We start from the raw sequence: 21,461 nt of genomic DNA on the forward strand, positions 1-21,461 counted from the left end.
CTCTTTCCCCTAGGCCACAACATATTATGAAGTCCGCAGGGTGCTTTGTGCGGGGCCGAGGTCACGGCCTGCTAAATATTTAGGGAGAGTGTACACGCTTCAGCAGCCCTCCCAGATTGAGGGAGACATGACAGAACAACAGAGAAAATAAACAAAGACAGCTTTGGAGATAGAAGGGTGCTGCAGGAGAAGGACAACGCGGGTTAGTGTGCCAAGTGCACACGTTAATGTAACTGGAAATACATTTTACCGACTATAAGAACTGTGATATAAAAATGTTCCCTTTGTCCTTTAAGTATCTTCTTCCAAGACCACACAAAGTCCTTTTATGTCCTTCATCTTTTATTACAAATTCAAAGCAGCATTTATGCAGTGGCCACATTGCATAAACTTCTGCCTCTGCTGAATAACTGGCCCAAACCCAACAGCACCCAAAACTGCAATACTGTAAATAAACAGTAGTGACAAGACAGACGCACACTTATCCACACACCTTCTGCCAGTGTGTTGTCCTCAGAGCATCCATTCAGACTGGTCATGCTGGAGATTTGTCCATTTTTCTGCAAAGGCTAAAAAAAAAGACAGAAAGAAGAGAAAACTTTGAGTCAGGAGATAGTTTTAATTGATACATTTAAATGCATTAGCAAACACGGGAATATTATCCAAATGTTATAGGATTATTGATGATACAATAAAAACTCAGAAAGCACAAATTTTAGTCGTTTTTCATTATGGACATTCTACAAGTGTGTTAGCAAGTTAGTGAAACACAACCTGGCTCATACATAGCACCTTATCAGTGCATCTGAGTCCTTAGTTTTTTCTGGCAGAGACCAGCTCCAACTGACAGCCATACAATAAAGGGGAGGCCAGAGCTTTTGTCTGGCCTGGCCAGGGGAGAGGGAACCAGAGCCTTCCCACAAAGCTGCTAATCTAACTAATGGACAACTCAGGCTCCATTCCCAGCAGCCCAAAGACCTTCAGGAAAGCCCTGAAAAATGACACTACAGAGGGGACACTCTGCTTGGGACAGGTTGGAGGGATTAGGGTGCTAAAAGATGAGAAAAATAAAGTGAGAGCAGGTCAGAAGAATGAAAGGAGGGATCAGTTGATCAGTCGTCAGACAGGCCGCTGTCTTACACGGTGTTGTAACTGCTTGAGAGAAACAGCAAAGATGGCTGACGCCACATGACAACTGGCTGCATTAGGTGCAGGAACTGGATGCAGTTCAGTAAATTTAGTCATTTGATAGATGCACAAAGTTGTTTGCATTGGCTTCTGAACTGCCAAACTAGGTGAGCTGGCTTTGATTTTAAGTGAGTGTGACTGGTTCTGGATGTAAGCAAGACATTTACTGCATACAACCATGACCTTTTATTCTTGTTTACCGCTTGCTAAGTGCTAATGTCATAAAGGAATGGACGATTTTGTTGTAGGTCATGCACACTGTGCAATATCGTTCCTTATGTCCTCACAGTGACATTCTGTCATTGTTACTAAATGGATTGATCCAATCTTTATCTAAATACACACCAAAGCAGCTACCTCTATCTTGTAAATCGTGTATATTTTCCAGTCAGGAATTCAAATATGAAGAAAAGGAGAACATTAAGAATAGTTCATCCCATTTTCTGGGAATAATCTGTCCTGGATAAGGACTGTGGAAAAATTCTGAAATGACTTCCAGTCACATCTGGCAGATGTGACTAGATATTGGAATGATCCCTAGATCCGAAGTTACACAAGGTCTGGTCTTTAGACAAGTAATCATACACACACACACAAAACACACATGAATTCAAATGCTTTCAGTCAGAGGAGGAGGGTCCTTTCGTTTTTGTGAGTCGTTGGCTGACCTCCAGACCCGAGGCAACTTCACCCTTCCCTGATCTAACTCATGACTGGCATTCCCAGCATTCCTTGCCCTCTTCACCAAAATTCCTTCCCCAAAATATTCACCCTTTGGCCACCTCGGTCCCTGAGTTACCTCACAAGCCCACTCTCACTTTTGTCAGAATGCCACTCCTTCTGGGTGTCAAAAATGTTGCTGCAATACTCCCACTGCAGCAAGTGGAAGTTTCAGGACAGATCCTTCACAAGCAATGGCATGTAACACTGCAGCCTTTAAGAAGCCACTTTGGTTTGAATCTGTGGTTCTTTTGAATGTTTTTAATACATCTATGCATTATTACATATCTTAAACTTGGTAAATATAAAACATCTAATCTTTTTATGATTTATTTCTGCCTTTCATTCGAAGAGAAAAAAAGAATTTTTTTTTTCAAAGAGGCTTTTGTGGCTAAATGCAATATAAGAAATTCTTTAGGGCTTTATCTATATGTAACACTCTCAGACAGGAATGATTGAGAGTGAAAGCTGTGTAGAAATTAAAAGAATGTCAGTTTAACTTTACCATTTCAGTGACCTGAAACCAAACTGACCCAAACAATGAGAGTATCTGCGTCGTCCAAGCTGCTCTGAATTCCTTTCAAGAGTCCCCAGACAGAATATGTTGAGGTTTCACTGCCAGTTGTACATTTTTTTGATGTCCTCTTGGTCGACATGGTCTGCCACAAAGGCCTAAGGACAGACTTAGACCTGCTACACAAAGTGCACAAACAGTCACAAAACAGCAGCAGAGGAAAAAAAAACAGGAGAGTGTTTGTTTTTCTGTGTATTACGAACACACTGTACTTGTGGATGCATGCTTGCTTATAGTTTTTCTGTACTTGAGAAGTACATTGAGTTGTGTTTACAAAGCACATTAAGCAACCCCTCTCTCTTTTACTGCCTCCTTTAGTTCTTTTCATTTATTCTTGATCTCATCTTTATTTATCAGATAAATGCTCACAAAGGGTGATTTTATCTCCTTCTGTCTCTGCAGCCTCTTTCACATGAGTATTTACATATCCATTAGGCACTGGGTATCTGTCAGCCAGCAGACTTGGGTGAAAACTCTAGTTGTTTTTACACTGAGATTCCGCAACGCTGTCGTTCCAAAGGGTCGTCAATGTCCCGTCCTTGGGCTGTTCATACAGATCAATCTAAGGCGAGAATAATCGCGGGCTAGCCTGTGAATTCAGACAGCAAGCCGGGATTCCGCACTAAAGGCGGGGTGCGACGTCGCTCTGCGTCAACTGTGACGTAAATTTTGCGCCAGTAGTTTACAAACCAAAACAACAATGGTGGGAGAGATGAGTGCAGATGTAACTTTGTTGGATCGTCAAACATTTATTTCACTTCACGCAAAATTGGTTAGTGTGTTTCTTGCTATGTGTGCGAATGCCATGAGTAATAACTGTAATCAACGTGTTCGTGACAGCAGGAATGAAAGTTAGAGATAAGCCAAGAACAGCTTGAGGCAGAGAGGCGTGCATACTTGAGATGCCGGTAGCAGTGTCACACACATATTACATCATCAAAATGTCACACTTGATCCCAGACTACCAGCTCACCCTTTCTACACAGAGCATGTCTCCCCTTTGTTTCGCCTCTGGTACTACCTCCCAAGGCAGACCAGATTGCGGCTTAGCGCCTTACACACACAAAAATGAGACAGGATAAGGGTATAACAATCCCACCTCAAAAAGGTGGTGTGTAAGGGGCTTCTGACTCACCTTTCATACATAACAGGTATAACAGAAATTAGAAATTCAAATACACTTAAAAATACTTCCTATCCAGTTGTCCACAATAGGAATGACCTACAATTTCAGGAACAGACCTGGAGCGAGGAGTAAAATCTCTCCCTTCCTGAAATCTTTTCTCTCACTTTACTCTTCGCTCTTCTTTCACTTTTGTCCCAATTTATCTTTGATTCTTACTTCCTCTTATCTGCCTCTCTCATTTACTGGCACCAGGACAGAGACGACCTGCTGTGTTTAAATCACTTCACAAAGACCAGCAGAGGAGATTTATACGTCTTAAACCAAACACAAAATGCAGGAAGGGGGGGTTAATGGAAAAGAAGAGGGTGACAAAGCTAGTAAATTGCATCTCAAACCTAGATCTTATAGTCTCAGTAGTCAATGTAGTGATTTTATTGGCAGCGTATTGATAATGACTCAGTGAGAGGTGCTGCTAAAATTACACAGAGAGAAACTGAACCGTTTAATGGGGATTCACGTTTTCATGACCTTTTAAATATACACAAGTATCAGTGTCTGGTACAGAAACATCAACATTAGGAGAGTTCCCAGATGAACGTATGCACATACAAGCAAACGCACGGTAGGAGATAACAGACCTAAAGACCCTCTGTGTGGCCGTAGTTTGTTCGTGAGTTAACCTCACAACCTCTGACCTCTGAAATGTAGACAGAGGCTCCAAGCAGACAAAAGGAGGATGACGCTGTCAGAGGGGACGACTGGAAGAACGTGGAGCAAGAAGATAAAGACAGAGGAAAGGAGGATGTTAAAACAGAGACGTGAAGATAGAATGAGAGCGGAGAGGAGAGACAGAGCCAGAATGAGAAAAGAAGATGATGAATGTAGTGAGAGAGATGGGGATGGGAGTTACTTACTGTACTGTAAATGACACACCATATTCTCATAATATGGAGTCATCATGTTGGAGCCAAGTCTATAAGACCAATTCATGGGTGTTGTTCACTTATCTGTGTGATTAAAATGAAGCTAGAGCCAACAGCCAAGTTGGCTTAGCTTAGCACTATCTCTGCTCACAGTCAAGAAATGGTCCAACACGTATCCTCCCATAAAAACATCTATGGAATTGAAAAATGAAGCTTAGCACTGAAAACGAAACAGTAATTTAAAAAACATAGCAGAAAAAACAAACACTGGCATTGAAGCACTTGAATTGAAAAAAAAAACATATCGGCATTAAAGAAGTATTAATACTGGAAAATTGACAATCTTCAGATTTGTTGTTAACATAAGTCTTTCAATGCCAAAGTTGGCTTTTTTTTAGTGACTATCTCTCTCTCCCTCTCCCTTCCTCTCCCTTCATGTTTCTTCACCCCTGTCAGCCCCAGATCTATTATCCCTGACCCCCACATTCAGTACATACCAACGATCAAAGCCTGACAAGACCCCCGGAGAACGCTCTCACTGTTTCCACAGTCCGTTAACTCTGCTCAGGTGGTCAGACTAAACGTACCTGTGCCTCTGTGTGCATATCATGTGTATGTGTGTGTGTACTTGTTCAGTCCAGAGAAACACTAATGAACAACAGAGTCCTGGACTACAAATAAAACATAAGAGTTGCAAGTCTCCATTCAAATCATGCTTAATTAATAAAATGACCTAATTTATGGCTGGTTTGTGGAAGCTACATTTAAAATAGTCTCTAAAACATTTGCACAGGGCCAAATCTGACTGCATCACATCATGTCCAGATGTACAGTATTCTAAATTTATGGAATGTAACTATCTGCTCATCTCTGTTTTTGTCTCTTCCAGCGTTCCCTCTGTCAATTCCATTGTCTTGTCCATCTCTGCTCTGTTTGACTGTGTGGTTTTATTTATAGTGACTTTCAGGAACAGAGGCATCTGTTACAATGAACCAGTTGACTCTTCACACACAAGCTCCCTATGGAAACTCTATGGCCCACTACATTCTCTGCCCTGAAAACCACATCAGTATTTGTATGAGTGATGAGCAGAAGCTGTATTTTGTTCCAGCCTGGTTTACATACAGTACACAAGATGAGAAAACAACCTGAGAAACACAGGAAGGATAAAAGTAATCATCAAAACTCAAATAAGTGTGTGATTCTGTGTGTTTATGTGTGAAAGAGGAAGAGATAAAGTAGAAAGAAACAAACAAATACAAACCAAATAAGCCTTAAGCTGCAGAGTCACACACCTGTTAGATTCCATTTTATGTCAACAGATGAAACCCGGTTGTCCTCTTCTACCTACATCAGTACGTCACTAACCCTTTAACCCCAAGCCTCTCTACCTCCCACAATCTGTCTATTTTCCATCACCCTCATCCCTTCATCTGTGCGCGTTTCACCCCAGGGGCCTGCCAACTGGGCTGAAACAACAAATCCACCCCATTCACTGACCCCTTGTCATGAATCTCTCAGAGCACCGATAAGCATCACAAGTCATATGTGAGACAAAAAGATGACCAGTGGGAGGGAGTCTGGAACGCATACAGACACTAAAAACATGTTTCTAATTAGTGAGACACTTAAACCAGACTTTGTTTTTTATAGCTTTAGGGCTCAAATTACTCTTAGATTATTGCCCCACTGCATGTTTTATCTAGATTTTGGCATCAATGTCCATGATTAAATAAGTCACTTCAACCCGAAGCTATCCAAATACCTGAAGAACAGTTTCCTGAGTCATATATTTTGGATGGTGTATGTTAGTGAGTAGAAGCACATATATTGTGCCTTTAAGCTTAAATGTGTTTCTTTCTCTCCAGCAGTAAATAGTAAATGAAAGGCTTTTCAAATTACATACAGTAGAATGAAGAGTAGACTGGAACATTAACGGGAACTGTGTACAGCTCTAATGACCTTAATTTATTATTTATTAGCACAAACATTAAAGTCTTGGCTATCTTGCACATCTTGAGAGAGACAGTACAAAAGATGGTGTAAAATCTTGCCTCCACCAACTTGAATGAGTGTGACTCAGCAAACTGATGATCAGAATGACAGTTCAGAGAGTTTTCAGAAAAGTTTTATCATTTTAAAATAACAGATACTAGCTTCCAATCCAGTTAATTAAAGCTGTATTAATGGAGATTTGATCATTTGAAGGCAATGCAACAAAGTGAGATCACCAACATTATCGTCTTCTAAAATTGTTTTGGAGACAAGTGTTGGCAAAACATTGCTAATGTACATATTCAACAGATGTGATGATGCTGTGTTGAATTATAAGGTAGCATAAAATGGAAATATTCGAGTAAACATCTCAAACCTGTACTTGAGTAAATGATTCTCGCTTCGGCTGCAGAGATTCGTGTGGCTACACCTCCGTGCATGAGGAAGCTAACTAACAAAGCAGCTGCACTGAAGCTATGAGTCACTGTTTGTCTTCCAAATGCTCTGACTCCAACCAGCACTAAAGTCACCGTTATAAAACACACACTGTGACCTCATAGGCTACATCTTCCCCTGTGCTCTGTGAAGCAGTTAGTGCTGCATCAGGACCAGAGCTGATGAAAAATGGATGTGCAAAAAGAGCAACACAGAAGGCGGCAAGAGTGGTGAACAGATTCACGAAAGAGGGAGTGAGGGAGAGCATGACGAGCACTATGAGTAACCTGAAGGAGCTCTTTGATGCCGAAAGACCCCTGAAGGCATCGTCTGTTTATTCAAACAACAAAATTATCTATGTTTATGTTTTCCTGACAAGTGACCCACTGTAGTCGTGAAAATAATGAGCAACAGTGTTAGTAACACATTTTAAATCCTCTTAGCCACCATTTATATCTGGAATATCAAATATCTCAGAGCTAGAAAAAAATCCAAATACACTTTTGATACACTTAGCAGCAGTGTCCAGAAACCTTCCTGGATCCTTAATTTCCCATAATACAACTCAGTAGGATCATTTTTTTAGACTCACCCTGTCTTGTAAATGCCTAAACCTGCTGAAAACCTGTGTAATGTTTTTGTTATAATGGGCAAATGGGTCATTTTCTTAGGCACTAAGTTTATGTTTTGTCATTTGGGTTATGAGAAGACAACCTCAGGCTCTCCACAGTGAAAATGTTATTCTTATATACTATGAGCACTGTGGGATTAAGAACCATTTGGTTTCAGTCTTACAGAAACAATGTCAAATAAAATGGGAGGCCACTCTTGTTTTTACACAGCAAGAGCCAAGAGGTGCTTGGAAAGATTAAAAGATGAATCATGGACCAAACAAGAAGAGAGAAGTAGGATGAGTGAGCGAGTCCACAGAGGCTCCTGATGTAATGGGGGTAAGAGTTTGAGCATTGCAGTGGAGGAGCCAGCACAGACCTTAGCAGTGACAGGCAATTTTTCAAATACTGAACATGCAAAAAAAAACACAAGACTCCTTTTATGCTATGAGATTCATGCCTCATCAGTTCCAACTCATAGATAAGTGTGTAAGTACCTTAATCTGATACTCCCCAAATCAGTCAGCAATCCTCTGTTTCATGCACAGGGCAGTGGCTTGGACCTTGGACCACTTTTGCACAGATATACATGACCATATAGTGTTGTTTTGCCCTTACAGTAGTGATGTTGGAAGTGTAAGGAGGGTTTTTCCTGCCTGGGACTCGCTGTCTGATGGTGATGATGTGTTATTGAATATATCAGGTCTGGCCAGCAGGGCTTGGCCTGTTCACTGCCCACAGGGACTATTACAGCAGCTCTGTCCCAATCAACTGTTACGCCACGTAAGCGTTTTCATTTAGTGCAGCCCTCCTTTATCTCTTTGCCAGTTTGAGAGGTCTGTTTCTATGAGAGAGGAACTAAGTCATTATAGTAATAAGTAATTATACTGGAATCAGATTGTGTGCATGATCATAATCTAATTATGCAAAGACATTTATTCAGGATGCTGTAATTTATAAATGCTCTTTTGTTTAAACAATAATTTGATTAATATTCTTCTTTGATTCTTTTACTTTTACATGAGGATACAAAAACCTCTCACTGGTGGAGAGATAAAGGAAGGCTGCACTACATAAAAACACCGATCATAACAATTGATTGGGACAGAGTTGCAGTAACAGTCCCTGAGGGCAGTGAACAGGCCGAGCACTGTTGGCCAGACCTGATATATGCAAAAACACATCACCAACAGAGGACACTGAAAACCTCTCCTCATGTTTCCATCATCACTACTGCTCGGACAATATACATCAATGCCAATCTCAGCTGACACCGGGCGAGAGGCGGGGTGCACCCTGGACAAATTGCCAGTCCATCACAGGGCTGACACACAGAGACAGACAACCATTAACACTCCACTTGCAACTTAGAGTCGCCAGTTAACCTAACCTGCATGTCTCTGGACTGCAGGAAGAAGCTGGAGTACCCAGAGAAAAGCTATACAGGCACAGGGAGAACATGCAAACTCCACAGAGTAGACGAGTGGGACTTGAACCCGGAACCTTCTGTCTGTAAGGCGAGAGTGCTAACCCCCTATGGAAAACATTGATTATTTGACATTTGTGATCAGTGTTTACACCCTCATAGTGAGAATAGCAGGTCCCATACCTCCAATTACACAACACAGACACACACAAATCTTTTTTTTTTTTACCCATGTAATCTCTGTCATCATTGTCCTTTTGAAATCAAGCAGGACGGTGCCCCCCCCAAGCTCCACACTCGTCCCCTCATTCCCTGCCCACCCAAAATGTTGCTTCCTTCCTCTAGTTTCAGCCCGCTGCACACAGGGGCCCCTGGCTTGTCTCTGTCTGGGCCTATCCTCAATGAATCCTCTGTCTGACCCCTTCTGCCTCTCCCTGCTCTCTCTTTGTCTCGCTGCTAAACAGGATGATCAGAGCAACAGCGGCGTCTGATCAGCCGCAGCTCATTATACAGGAACGTAGGAGCCTCAATAGGAATACATAGCATTACATAACATGAAGCTACATGGAGGACGTGACATGTGACACAGGTCTCGTGCTCAGGTTGTTATTTGTGAGTAAGTGTAGATATAGGATACTACTCTAATGTTTAAGTTACTGTAGTTTCATAACAGTAACACCAAGAAAGTGAAGCAGACAACTCAGATTTGAGCTTTGTTGATCATTGCCGACCATGTGGGCGTCCTCTATGAGCCAAAAGAAAAACTGTGCACTGTGACTCTAGAGGGTTTCAGCAGCCATGTAAACACCCACTTGGATTATGACCTATATGTGATTATTTTGATAACATTTGTGAGGTCGCTGGAGACAGAGAGGCACGAGGAAGGTGGGTCAGTGGCGGTGCAGAGAGCCATTGCTAAAATTCCTCTATGGAGTGAAGAGGATACTGTATTTATAGCTGTGTTTCAAGAAAAATTGCTTCATCTGCTTTGACCAACCACACACTTTAACCAGCCAAACACACACACACACACACTGCCCCCTCTCCCTGAGGATATAAATATACTTCATGTGACCTTTTCTCAACCATGTCAAAAACACTTAGTCTCTGAATCTGAATAAAAGGTTCCAGAATCACTGTTTTCTTTCTCTCACAGTCCAGAAACACACAGGTTGGGTTAAGTGGTGACTCGAAATTGCCCGTAGGTGTGAATCCAAGGTGTGTAATCTGTCTCTGTGTGTCAGCCTTATGACAGACTGGTAACCTGTCCAGGGTGCACCAGTGTCCCCCTGTGACCCTCTACAGTATGAACCTTTATATAGATGGATGGAAAATCACCGTTTTAATCTGTGCTCAAAGTGTCACCCTCCAGAGGAAATGCAGCACAGCTACATCTGCCATTTTCCTGCTGCTCCATCTGTTCCCTGAGATGGTTCAAGAATAAAATACTGGCTGCTACAGCCAAGGTCACGGTCCTCCTCAGCTCTGGCACAGAGCTGTCCGAATGCTCAGAATGATCCAGAAAACCTTTTCTCACTACAGGCAAAACAATTATAAGATTAGTTCAAAAATAATTAATCTACCGCTGTTTTGCTGTTTTAATAACAGAATAACCTTTAAAATGTAATTTGGTATACAAAATTTCCATTCATTCTCTGGTTCTGAAATGAATAAGAACTGCATAGGTTGCAGTCCTATCCCTCACTTGTTAGGGTTGTTTCACAAATCTGTAAACAGCAGTTACTGTAATTTGGGTACTAATATGCACAGCAATGTGTGCTACAATATGTAAAGCAGAGGGGCTTGATGACAACCTTTCACAGCATCTTCAGTCACTGTACAGGCCATAAAACAGTCTCATGGGAACTTTATAGTGCTTAGCCTCCAAAGAGAACAAACATCAAATCAATGAAGACAAATGATCTGAAGATGAAAACCCTTTCAGCTCATCATGTTCAAATTAGATCATGTTTAAGTTTGTGGCACCGATTTTACTGAATTTGACAAAAAAAAAAAGATCTGTTTAGTGACTTCAAATACAGCCGTGTGTGTTTCTTGTATTTCTACAAATGTGGTGGTAATAGTGAGATGAAATCAATGAGGCTTCTATTGATCTGGAATGAGAGTACAACAGCAGCCAAACAAGAGTGGATGGAATTAAAGTAGTGGCTAAAGGCAGTGCAGTCATTGTGAGTAACAACCTGCTACATGGAGAAACATCTCCTCAGCGGTGGAAAATGCAAAACCATCGCAGCTAGAATCACAAAGCGCAACAGATGTACAGGTACACAAGTCAGATTAGCAGCTCTGAGGCATTTCACATCACACATTCCCAAGTCACTGACAAAATCCAGGCAAAGCTGCCATCAAGATGATACCTGTGATAACAATCTCAAGGCTCGACAAAACACCTAACTGCTGCACGGATTATTGTCAACTGCACACAAGCACATAAGCCACACACATCCTTGCAAATTAAACAAGAATGAACAAATGTAGAGATTAAAAATCTTTACCAAATGTTAATCCCTTTGTGCTTGCTCTCTCACTTAACAGCTCCCTCAGCTGCTGACCTCTAAGGAAAAAAGAAGGGCCACAGAATCTGACCTGTTGACCTCCTATATATAAAAAAAGTCAATAAATCCAATACTACGTGTGAATAAAGCAGGTCGTGAAATATATATATAGTAATTAGTAGGTGCTTTCCAAATATCCATTCACACAGTGCTGAGCAATTTACACCAAGGTACCAGTGCCGAGAAGGCAAGATGCCTCAGATGACGGCAGCTGAACATATTGTATGGCCAGGGAAATGAAAACAGCATGGTGACTGCTACATAAATCATGTCAGCCCATCTATTTATTTAATTAAAATATAGCTAACAGTACCAAGATGTCGTCAAATTGTAATATTCTGCATAAGTTTATAGAGATTATACAATATCCTATTTATAAAGTTTATTTTCCCACATTAGTTGGCTTTTTTCTACATTTTTATTATATTTCCCCCTGATTTTCTGATGTTAATTCCTTAAAAAGAAGCCACACATTGGATTTTTATTTTACTGTCATTTTTATCTTGGTTTCTACTTTAGATTTGCACAACTAAAATATACAGGTGTCCATGGCTTGGAATGACTATTTTTAAGTCAAAAAGGTACTTGTTTTTGGAGAAAGAGACATGAAATGTGCATAAAAATGTGTGCAGTCATGAGTCACCTGTGAGCCTGTGACTATCATGGCCTTACAGACTCAGTAGTCCATAAACCTGAGAGCTGTGCCTCATCCAATACATCTTAAGTAAAAACATATATGGCTGTTTTCTAGCTGTTTTAGAGCCCAGGCGGCCTGCGTGACTGTAGATCTGGCCCGGGCTGATGTGGCCTTTTATTACTGCGGGACTGCAGACACCTCGACCTATTACTCAGCAAAATCAGCATCAGGCGTGCATGGAGCCTGTGCGCTGCAGCACGTTACTGATGCGCACAAAGTGAGACACGGAGAATTGTAGAGTGAGGGGGAGGGAGCGAAGGGGAATGACACCGGTAAAACACTGGTAAACTATAGAGAGAACTTAAGTTGAAGCGTTACAGCAGATGACGAGAAGCAGAACAAACGTCCCACCAAAAAATGTGGCGTGACATTGCTCCGTGCCCACCGTGCAGGGAGGCCTGGTAAACAGGTACGGGGATTTCAGGGTGTCAGAATCGGCTGTACCTTGCTGTCGAGGACGCTGTCTTCCTCCTGGAGCACCTTCACCTCCGCACTCTGCTCCCCGGCGGAGGCGGAGGCTGAAGCTGAGGCATCCTCCAGAGTCTTCCCGTCCCGCTGCACTGAACTCTCTGCTCCCATGGCGAACGATCACGAAGGCGAACTCTCCTCGTTTTTGGCTGCGTTCAGTCTAAAAGGACCCAGACGCACAAAAAAACAACAACAACACTGTGTTATGTATAGAGCCGGTATCGAAAGCGTGGAAATGACGAGCTCTACAGCGCAGCTCCGCCCCGGGTTGGCCTGGATCTGGAGGGAAGAAGTGAGGACCAGCAAACTCTGTGACGACACCCCCCACCTCCCAACACCTCCCTTCAGCCTCACATGGGGCTCCGGTGCGCCCGCGGCACGCCTTGTTGCATCACTGATGGTGCTGATGGAGGACAGACAGTTTACACATGCCAGGTTCTGCAGCTTGTAGAACAGTTTATCTGTCTGCCCTTAGACACTGGTGAATTAAATTAGGACTGGTACAAAACAGGCAGATTCATTCAGTTTTTATTACCCATCTTGATAAATAATATGACAGTGCAGCTCTGCCTACTGCTTATTTTAGAATTACTATTTAATGTTGTTGAGGATTACTTGATTGATGCAAAGTTTTGGGGTCCTCATGCAGTGTGATAGTGTAGAGCAGCTTGGCCTCACTGATGGGGAGATGTCAGGTTTAAATGTTAATTGCAGGTTGAGCCATGTGCCATTTTGTTTGGAATTTCAGATTACACAAATTACAGCCCGAGCCCTAAAATCCAAGATCACCCAAGCCTAGAATGAGGGTCCCTGCAGCTAAATCCCAGCCCAGACACACAGTACAACAACAGAAACACTTGGAATAGAGAAACATACTGAAGCAAAATTCAAAGCATTAAATGTTTGTGACCTGTGTCCAGAGAGCAGACGGTAGCAACATTCACTAAGGTTACTAACTAGAGCAGTCAATTGAAGTTGCTTCAAATAAAAAAGCATTTTCACACAGAGATGTGGATTCGACCAGCTGCTCCTGTTGTATTACAGAATAATTTCAAGCAGGTGTCTAAAAGCCACAGTGAACCAAGAGAGAAAGCCTCAGAGTTGTTTAGTTTATATACAGTAGATGAGTTAGTGAATGACTTTTAACATGGAAGACCTGTCAGCAGGAGTGCTGATGTCATCTGAATGAGATGGGGAGGTGGGTGTCATTAAAGTGAAAGACTTCAATAAAACTGTAAGGTATGGGCACATTAAAAAGCACAAAGCATGCTCTCACACACACACACATTCAGGCAGGGTTCAGTAACGCTTCAAGTCTTCGTCACACTTTTCTCATGCAAAGTAAACAGGAATCCATTCCAGGTTTTTGTCCAAAGACAACTGGCAGCCTACTACACACACAGCTAGTTAGATAGTGTACTTTATCAATCCTGAAAGGGAAACTCTGCTTTTACAGTAGCAAAACAAGGAAGTACAAAGGATACAATAGGTTTAAATACCAAGTAGACTATAAGTAATAAAGAAAATGTTCAATATATAAATAATAAACAGTATAAATCAAAGCTATGGTATAAAAGAGCCTAATGACTAATATACACAAATACACTGTAAATAAATTACAGTCTCCAATGCTACATTGGATGTGTAGCGCATTAACAAAATGAGTATACAATGAATATACTGTATGCTTGGACACACTTTTTTACTGAATTGAATGGGAAAGCATGTCTAAACTTTTGACTAGCGGTGTATATTGTTTGTCAGAGGAGGGGGGGGGTCGCTCTCTCAGAGGAGACTCACTGTACAGTGTTATGGCAGAGGCCAGGAAAGACTTCCTGTAGTGTCACAGCAGAGCTGAAGAAGTGCTCTGCTGTTTGGCCTGTAGGTCATGGAGGGGCTGTGATATACAGCCCTGTGGGTGTAAAGCTATACATGGGTAGAAAACCAGAAGAAAAATTTTATGTTTTTAATAAGTGAGTGCGGTGAAGCATCTCTCAGGAGACGTGTGAGACAACAGGATGAGAGTGCATGTATGTAAACAACAGATGTGCTAAGCCACAAGTCAACTGCTGGGTATGAAAACACAAACACAGGGTTTTGGAACCAAAGGCGAAGAAAAAAAAAGTTTATTTAAAATGCACATACTTTTGATTATCTGAGAACCAAAATGTTCAACACACAACTGCTGCCAGTGACAGCAATACTAAATATGTTATTGGAGCAAGCACACAAACCAGCTAACATTGTCACACTGACGACTCGCATGTTGCCATTTGGCATTTCCGCCGAATGCAGAGAGGTAGAAAAAACAAACATCTATTAAAGTGTAAATTCAGGGTCTCCCACAGTTGTCTATAACAGACCTACCTTGTTGACTAACATCATAAAAGAACTGCCATGAAATAAAGCATCCACTTTTAAAGAAAAGGCTTCATTTCACATATAAACTGGCTTAAAATTAACATGTGCCTGTTATTCAGCCATTATCTACTAACTAAATCATCTCCAACACGTCAGGATCTGTGTGGCTTACCACGGGAAACACAATCATGTGACAACACATTTTTAGGATCAACATACAGCTGTCGCATCACATCACATCACATGGAATAGTTCAGCAATAACTAAAAATGTCTTAGGAACAATGAGTGTAAACTTTTACTGATTTCTGTTGGCAGCATCCAGAAGGTCAGGACACCACACTAGTCATAACTACATGTAAATACCATAACAGTTTTTTGTGCGTACAATGGGAGCTGTGTAAATAAATACACAAAGTTTAAGATGTGTATAAAAATGTAACACCATTATAAGACATTTGCACACAAAAATACATCTGTTAAAACACATTCAAGTACAATTTAAGATGATTTGAAGACAAGACTCTTCCATACACTGAAAAACAGTACAGAGAGATCACAAGCATACGCATACAACATATATGATATACCTGGTATAGGTGTAGGAGGTCATCTTTAAAAACAGATGTGCAAATACAGCATAACATTTGTTTGTTGTTTGTTTTCCAGAATATATTACAGTGACGTAGGGAGTGTTTTGGCTGCTGGGAAGAGCCAAGAGCGCATTTCCTGTCAAAGGTGCAGTGGATGGATGCGTTTTATGATTCACACATGGAACTTAAGGTACTGAAAACAGATCTGAGAGCCTGAGAGGAAAACAAGATGATGAATGGAACTTCATCAAAGAGAGTGTAGCTGCACAGACAGGAGCCTTGGCACTGGGTAAATGAAGCACTACACTGGAGACTCCAGGGAGGAAATTATGTCTCATGTAACAACAGTCAATGAGTAATTAAAATACTTAGAATGATACAATGCCTGTTCCTTTAGATGACTGGGATGGTAGAATACTGCATATCGATGTATATGTGATAATGCCTAGAAGAGCCCAGTGATCTCCTCTGTGACCGGGTCAAGGTCGATGTCGTAGAAACAGGGTCGGGTTGGCAGTCCAGGCATGGTGCTCATCTGAGAGAGACAACAATAGCAGAAGGCAAGAAGTTTACTGGCTGGCAGAGTGCAGTACATGATAATGAAATGAAGATGTAATCGCTTTCTTTGTCAAATTGCTCCAGTTTTAAACGTAGCCACTCTTTTATGAACAGTTGGATACGGTGCAACGTGTCAAGCAAATATCTGTCAAACGTCAAGGATGGAAAATCCCCCAAAGCAAAGATTTTCTGATCCACCGTATTTTTGTTGCTTAAAATTAAACTCAGCAAAATGATACGAAAATGCATATACAGAAAAGATAATCAACATTTTACACAGCCATTGATTAGGTCTGATATTTGTTCATATCAGACATATCCTATATGTATACCATCAAGTATATTGATGGCAAGACAAACACCAACTACAGCAAATCTACATGCAACCAGCACAATAAAGAGATACAGTAATATTTAATGAAAAAAAAAAAGATCACATTCAAAAACAGTAATTATATCTACTGACTATACTTGACTGATAAATTAGCAGCTCTGTAAAATGAATGACAGCACAAAGGAAGACAGAAGGGAATACAGCAAATAATAGGTCTCTATTGTAAAACAGACCCATTATATTAACAATGCATCTTCCCACTAAAACCCCTGTACCTTCATCTGAAGGAGAAATCTGCACAAAAACATTGTGTGCATCAATGTAAATAGGGCTTTGTCAATCCAACTAAAACAAATATCAGCAGCTGGTTCATATTTTCATAAAGATGCTAGTAGCCACAGCATCAAATAAGATTACAACCTCTATAAGAACTAAAGCCTCATATTAAAGCCTTTGTACCACAACACAGCTGTTCTACCGAGTCGGTGAGACTTGGTATCAAACATCGCAAAAATGAGAATAGTTCAATTACTGTAATCTAGACTCATTTAGCTCCCGAGAGACAGATGACCAATGTGTTGACAGCCTCCACTTTGGCAGTGATGAACTTAGCCGTACACAGTGGTTGCTTTGTTCTCATTGTCATCAATACAAATAGTGGTAATATACTGTTCTGATGGAGATCACTACCACACTCACACACAGTTCTGATTTGCCCATTAAGTAGCTAAAAGAAGCAGCATTTTAAAAATTAAAGAACTGAAACGGTAAATGATACTTTTGGTCTGAGGACTGAAACAACATCGATGTGGCTGTAGCTCAGGTGCAGAGCAGGTTGTCTACTAATTACAGGGTTGGCAGCTCAATCCCTGGTCTCCCCATTCTGAACCCCACATAGCTCCCAGTGACCAGCTCTGCTGCAGAGCATGTGGGGAGAAGCAACAGCAACTGTAAAGTGCCTCGTCCAGAATAGCAGAAGAGCTCTATGCAAGTGCAGTCCATTTGCCGTGATCAAGTGACGATATGCAGGATCTTCTGATATTTTGGCATTCACAACCTTTAATCCAACACACTTGTCAATAAAACCTCCTTGTGTTCAATAACTTTTATATCTGAAATAGTGCTTTGGTTTCCTGAACTGACAGTAATGAAATCTGTGTTAACTTTGATGATCAATAATAATGGAAAAATATATCAACTATATCCCTGCCTATATTCCCATAAAGCCAAAACAAAAAATAGCTTTCCCAGTAGTAGTTATATAATTTTTAAATCAGGACAACTTCAGCAGGCTAGAATACAGGGGAGGCATGTGTGATCGTACATGTGGGAACCCTGTTACCGTAACCAGCTGACAGCTGACAGCAGACTTCTGTCAGGGAGAGCCATGTGGAATTGCACTGACAGATTAAATACGAAACAGCAACTGCCAGGGGAAATTCTCCCTAGTGAAATCTGTGACGTGGACAGGAGGGAGTGTGTGAATGGAGATTCATGCCTAAAGTCGGCAAGACAGACTGGTCTGGGAATCGTCTGGCCCATAAAACACTGTTCCTCTCCTAAAACCCAGCCTGCTCATCTCATCCAAGCTGAAAAGGAAATGATCCTGCTCATTAGACAGGGAGCAACATTCTTTATATAGCGCTCATCCCATCTGACCCAGGGCCAGTTTTATGAGCCCATTAGTGGAAATGAGACAGAAGGAAGTGACCAGCCAACTTCCCGTCTTAAGGAAATGCAGCTCTGCAAGTAAACGAATGAACAAAACAAGGAGGACATGCTTACACAATAGCGGATGCTAACGCTCGCTGTTGGCTGCTGTTACATGAAGGCTTTCACCACAGATGACTCAGTAGGTGAGTAACGTGGGAGTCAACAAGGAAAGGTTTATAGGTAACTCACCTTAAGATACAGCATGAGCATGACTTTGGTTTCCAAACTAGTTGTGATGTCACATTAAAGGTCCAGTGTGATGTTGAAACCTGAAACCTCCAGCCCTAAGCAGAGCATTTTTTATACATCTGAAAACATCTCCACCTTCATGCCCAGGATGTTCTTGGAGATTCAAATGTGTCCATCAGTCATGTGGAGGGTTTAGTCCACCAGCCTCCAAGGAGATTCTGTTCTGTCCTACATCGTACAGTATCTTCATGGGCTTAAGATAACCTTCTCCTCATTGTTGTACAATAAGAAACCTGGCCTGAAAACGTATTTTGGTCCAAGCTAAACTATTATACTGTCTCAATAAGACCAAACATCATCTGTATGTACATAAACAGGTTTCCTACACTGTAGTGGGACAGCTGGTGTATAACCGATGACCACATTTAAATATCTAAAGAAGCTAAAGGAGCAATGTGTCAAGCAAAAGAAGATGCACCGTTCTCCTCTCAAGCCTGAGAACAAGTAGGCGCTTGCAAAAACAAAACACTCCGTGGCTAAAGTTGGAAACTCCACTCAGCCAAATCAGTCCCTCCATTATACCCAGACACAATGTGCGCCTTTGTTAGGGAAAACCCTGTAAGAGACAGTGTGGCTGGACTTTAGCCCCCCACTGATTTTGGAGAAGACTCCCAGTCAACAAACAGCAGCTCTGCTAAAGAGGAGGATGGAGGAGATTATTACTTACAAACACTTGTGATATTTAATATTATAGGACCATTAGAGGGAGGGAACTGTTAAAATTAAACATTTAATTAAAAGTTAAATGGATGATTCTTATGTTGGACTGCACGTTTATCTACTGAAGCTGCATCCATGGCTCTGAAAGAGTCATGGAAAAAAAAAAAAAAAATGGAGCTGGACTGACGAGTTCATGGGTCTGAACTCTCATCTGTGACAGCGCATTGCTCCGGGAACCTCACAACAACAAAATGTAAACAAACAATTACTCTATATTTGGCAAAAACAGTCTTGTTAAGGACTCAGGCTAGACTGAAGAGTGGTCAGTATATTTTTAGGGCATAGAACATTTGGTACAATGTGGTATTGAAATGTAAAACTAAGGAAGTAGCTGAGACAGCTCATGTGGTAACATACCATATCGTATAACTTGTTTATCCATCTCTGCATCAGTTTAGTGTAAGTTAAGATGAAGCACAGGCCAGTTTCAAAGGTAAAAAGATGCCTGGATTTACTGAGCTTGTTGGCCTTTGGGTCATTAACATGGCCAGATTTAGGCAAACTAAATTAACGTCTGCTTTAATCTGACGTGTGCTTTCTTTCAAGATGTAATCAGTCCTATAACCAATCTACAGCTTGTTAAACATCAACCAATATCCAGCCAAGGAAGGAGCAGCTATAAATCTCAGCTGTTTGGGTTTAAGGGTGCAGTGAAGGTTGCTCTAAAGGGATATGAACTCTACACAGATCTATTGTTTTGCTTGTGACCCCCTCCCTCACATATCTGAAGAGTGACATCAACCGCTTCCGGTTTATTCACCCTGTAAAGACCCACTCGTCCATCTGAAGCGCCCCCTCTTTTCACCCTCACAGCATCAGTAATGTTGGTGAGATCTTTCAAGTGTGACCTCTGGGTCTGTTACCAGTTCTAGTTTTAATAAAAGGCAAACCTTTAAACTTGATAAAGGATTTTTGTTTCAGCTTCATGCGACAGTAGAGAGCCAGGAATGGAGACTGTATAAGCAGCTTATCAAACAGCTGTTGAACAAACAAAACACAAACTTGCAGAAATGTGACATCTTCACCACTTTGCTCACAGTCCACTACCTGAAAACCCTTGTTTTTCCTCTAAAACTGTGTGTTTACACAGCATGCTTGTAATAGTTGCGTTCCTGGAATGTAGCTCATGGAACGCACCTCCAAAGTGGGCGGAGGCCCGTGGAAACAAACTCAGAACCTGTGAGAAACGTTAGTCAGCGCGTCACGTTTTGGTAGGTTCCCCTTCCCAGCATGCCTGGTGTTTGACATCTCTGCCTCAGCTTATCAAATTTCAGCCCTTAGGACACACTAGTGAAACAGCAGGAGGTAAAGGCTCAGGGAGCTGCTTTCTTCCTGCCTGGCTCATCATCAACAAGAGACTCCAGCACTAAGCAGTTCAGTAATATAGTTGCCAGGACAACCAGAGGACCAAGACCATAAATATTATTCCGAGATGAACATATAGGAAGAAGAAAGGAAGAAGGGCTACAGAACACCTAAAACAGCCTATGACCCAATGTGGGTAAACAGCAACAAAGATATTGGAAGTAACAGAAATGATATTTAATTGTAACCTTTTAAAAATGTGTCTGAATTAAGAAACTTGCTGCAAGAATAAATTAACTGGAAGAACAGCAAAGGCATAAAGGTCAACAGTATTTCTTAGAAGTATGATAGCAGAAAATTCACCATATTTTTGTGAATTCAAATGAGCCAGTTGCAGTGCAGGGTACTGTACCGTTTGTTATGTAGTGTGTATTTTTACATAAAATGTTTCTATTTCTGACAGAAATAACACAAACTATTCAGTGCATGAACTCATTCATATTTACATAGATATTTACAGCCTTGTAAACTCACTTCCAAAAACCTGGGGAATGTGGCTGTGAGCTATAGGGCACATACAAAGGAAGTCAGCATTAGCTCGCTGTTTTGTTTCCACTGCAGACCACATACCGTTCCCACAAGTGGGTAGATGAAGCCAGCCCCAACGCTAGCACGGACATCTCTGATCGGCAAAACAAACCCGGTGGGTGCACCCTTCTTGTCGGGCATATGGGACAGGGACAGGTGGGTCTTGGCCATGCAGATGGGCAATGAACTATAGCCCTGGTAATGGGGAAAAGAAAATAATGTTTGATGTGCTTGTGAGCGTGACAGAAAGACAGAAAAAGGAGACTCGGTGTGTGGGTTGGTTGTTGTTATTGCAGCAGCAG

The 21,461-nt window shown here is 41.5% G+C and overlaps 2 protein-coding genes across 7 annotated transcripts in view; both read right to left on the reverse strand.

Annotated features, from left to right (window-relative positions):
- The window catches only part of akap12b (A kinase (PRKA) anchor protein 12b), a 32,489-nt gene extending 19,400 nt beyond the window's left edge, over positions 1–13,089 (reverse strand). Inside the window, exons 1-2 of one of the 2 annotated variants that reach the window (XM_020589020.1) lie at positions 12,716–13,089; positions 494–569 (exon numbers count right to left, since the gene is read on the reverse strand). In XM_020589020.1, coding sequence (XP_020444676.1) covers positions 494–569; positions 12,716–12,850 — 211 coding nt within the window. In that variant the 5' untranslated portion in view covers positions 12,851–13,089. Of the gene's footprint in view, positions 1–493; positions 570–6,902; positions 6,922–12,715 lie in introns of those variants that run through there. The other variant, XM_020589027.1, reaches the window with a different exon arrangement.
- Positions 13,090–14,825: 1,736 nt separating this feature from the next.
- mthfd1l (methylenetetrahydrofolate dehydrogenase (NADP+ dependent) 1 like) overlaps positions 14,826–21,461 on the reverse strand; it is a 35,300-nt gene continuing 28,664 nt past the window's right edge. For all 5 annotated transcript variants that reach the window (XM_020588892.1, XM_020588912.1, XM_020588897.1 and 2 more), the window contains 2 exons: positions 21,202–21,354; positions 14,826–16,227 (listed from right to left, as the gene is read on the reverse strand). In XM_020588892.1, coding sequence (XP_020444548.1) covers positions 16,138–16,227; positions 21,202–21,354 — 243 coding nt within the window. In that variant the 3' untranslated portion in view covers positions 14,826–16,137. The remainder of the gene's footprint in view (positions 16,228–21,201; positions 21,355–21,461) is intronic.

This window comes from Monopterus albus, unplaced genomic scaffold, assembly GCF_001952655.1.
Source record: "Monopterus albus unplaced genomic scaffold, M_albus_1.0 scaffold9.1, whole genome shotgun sequence".
Taxonomy (NCBI): Eukaryota; Metazoa; Chordata; class Actinopteri; order Synbranchiformes; family Synbranchidae; genus Monopterus; species Monopterus albus.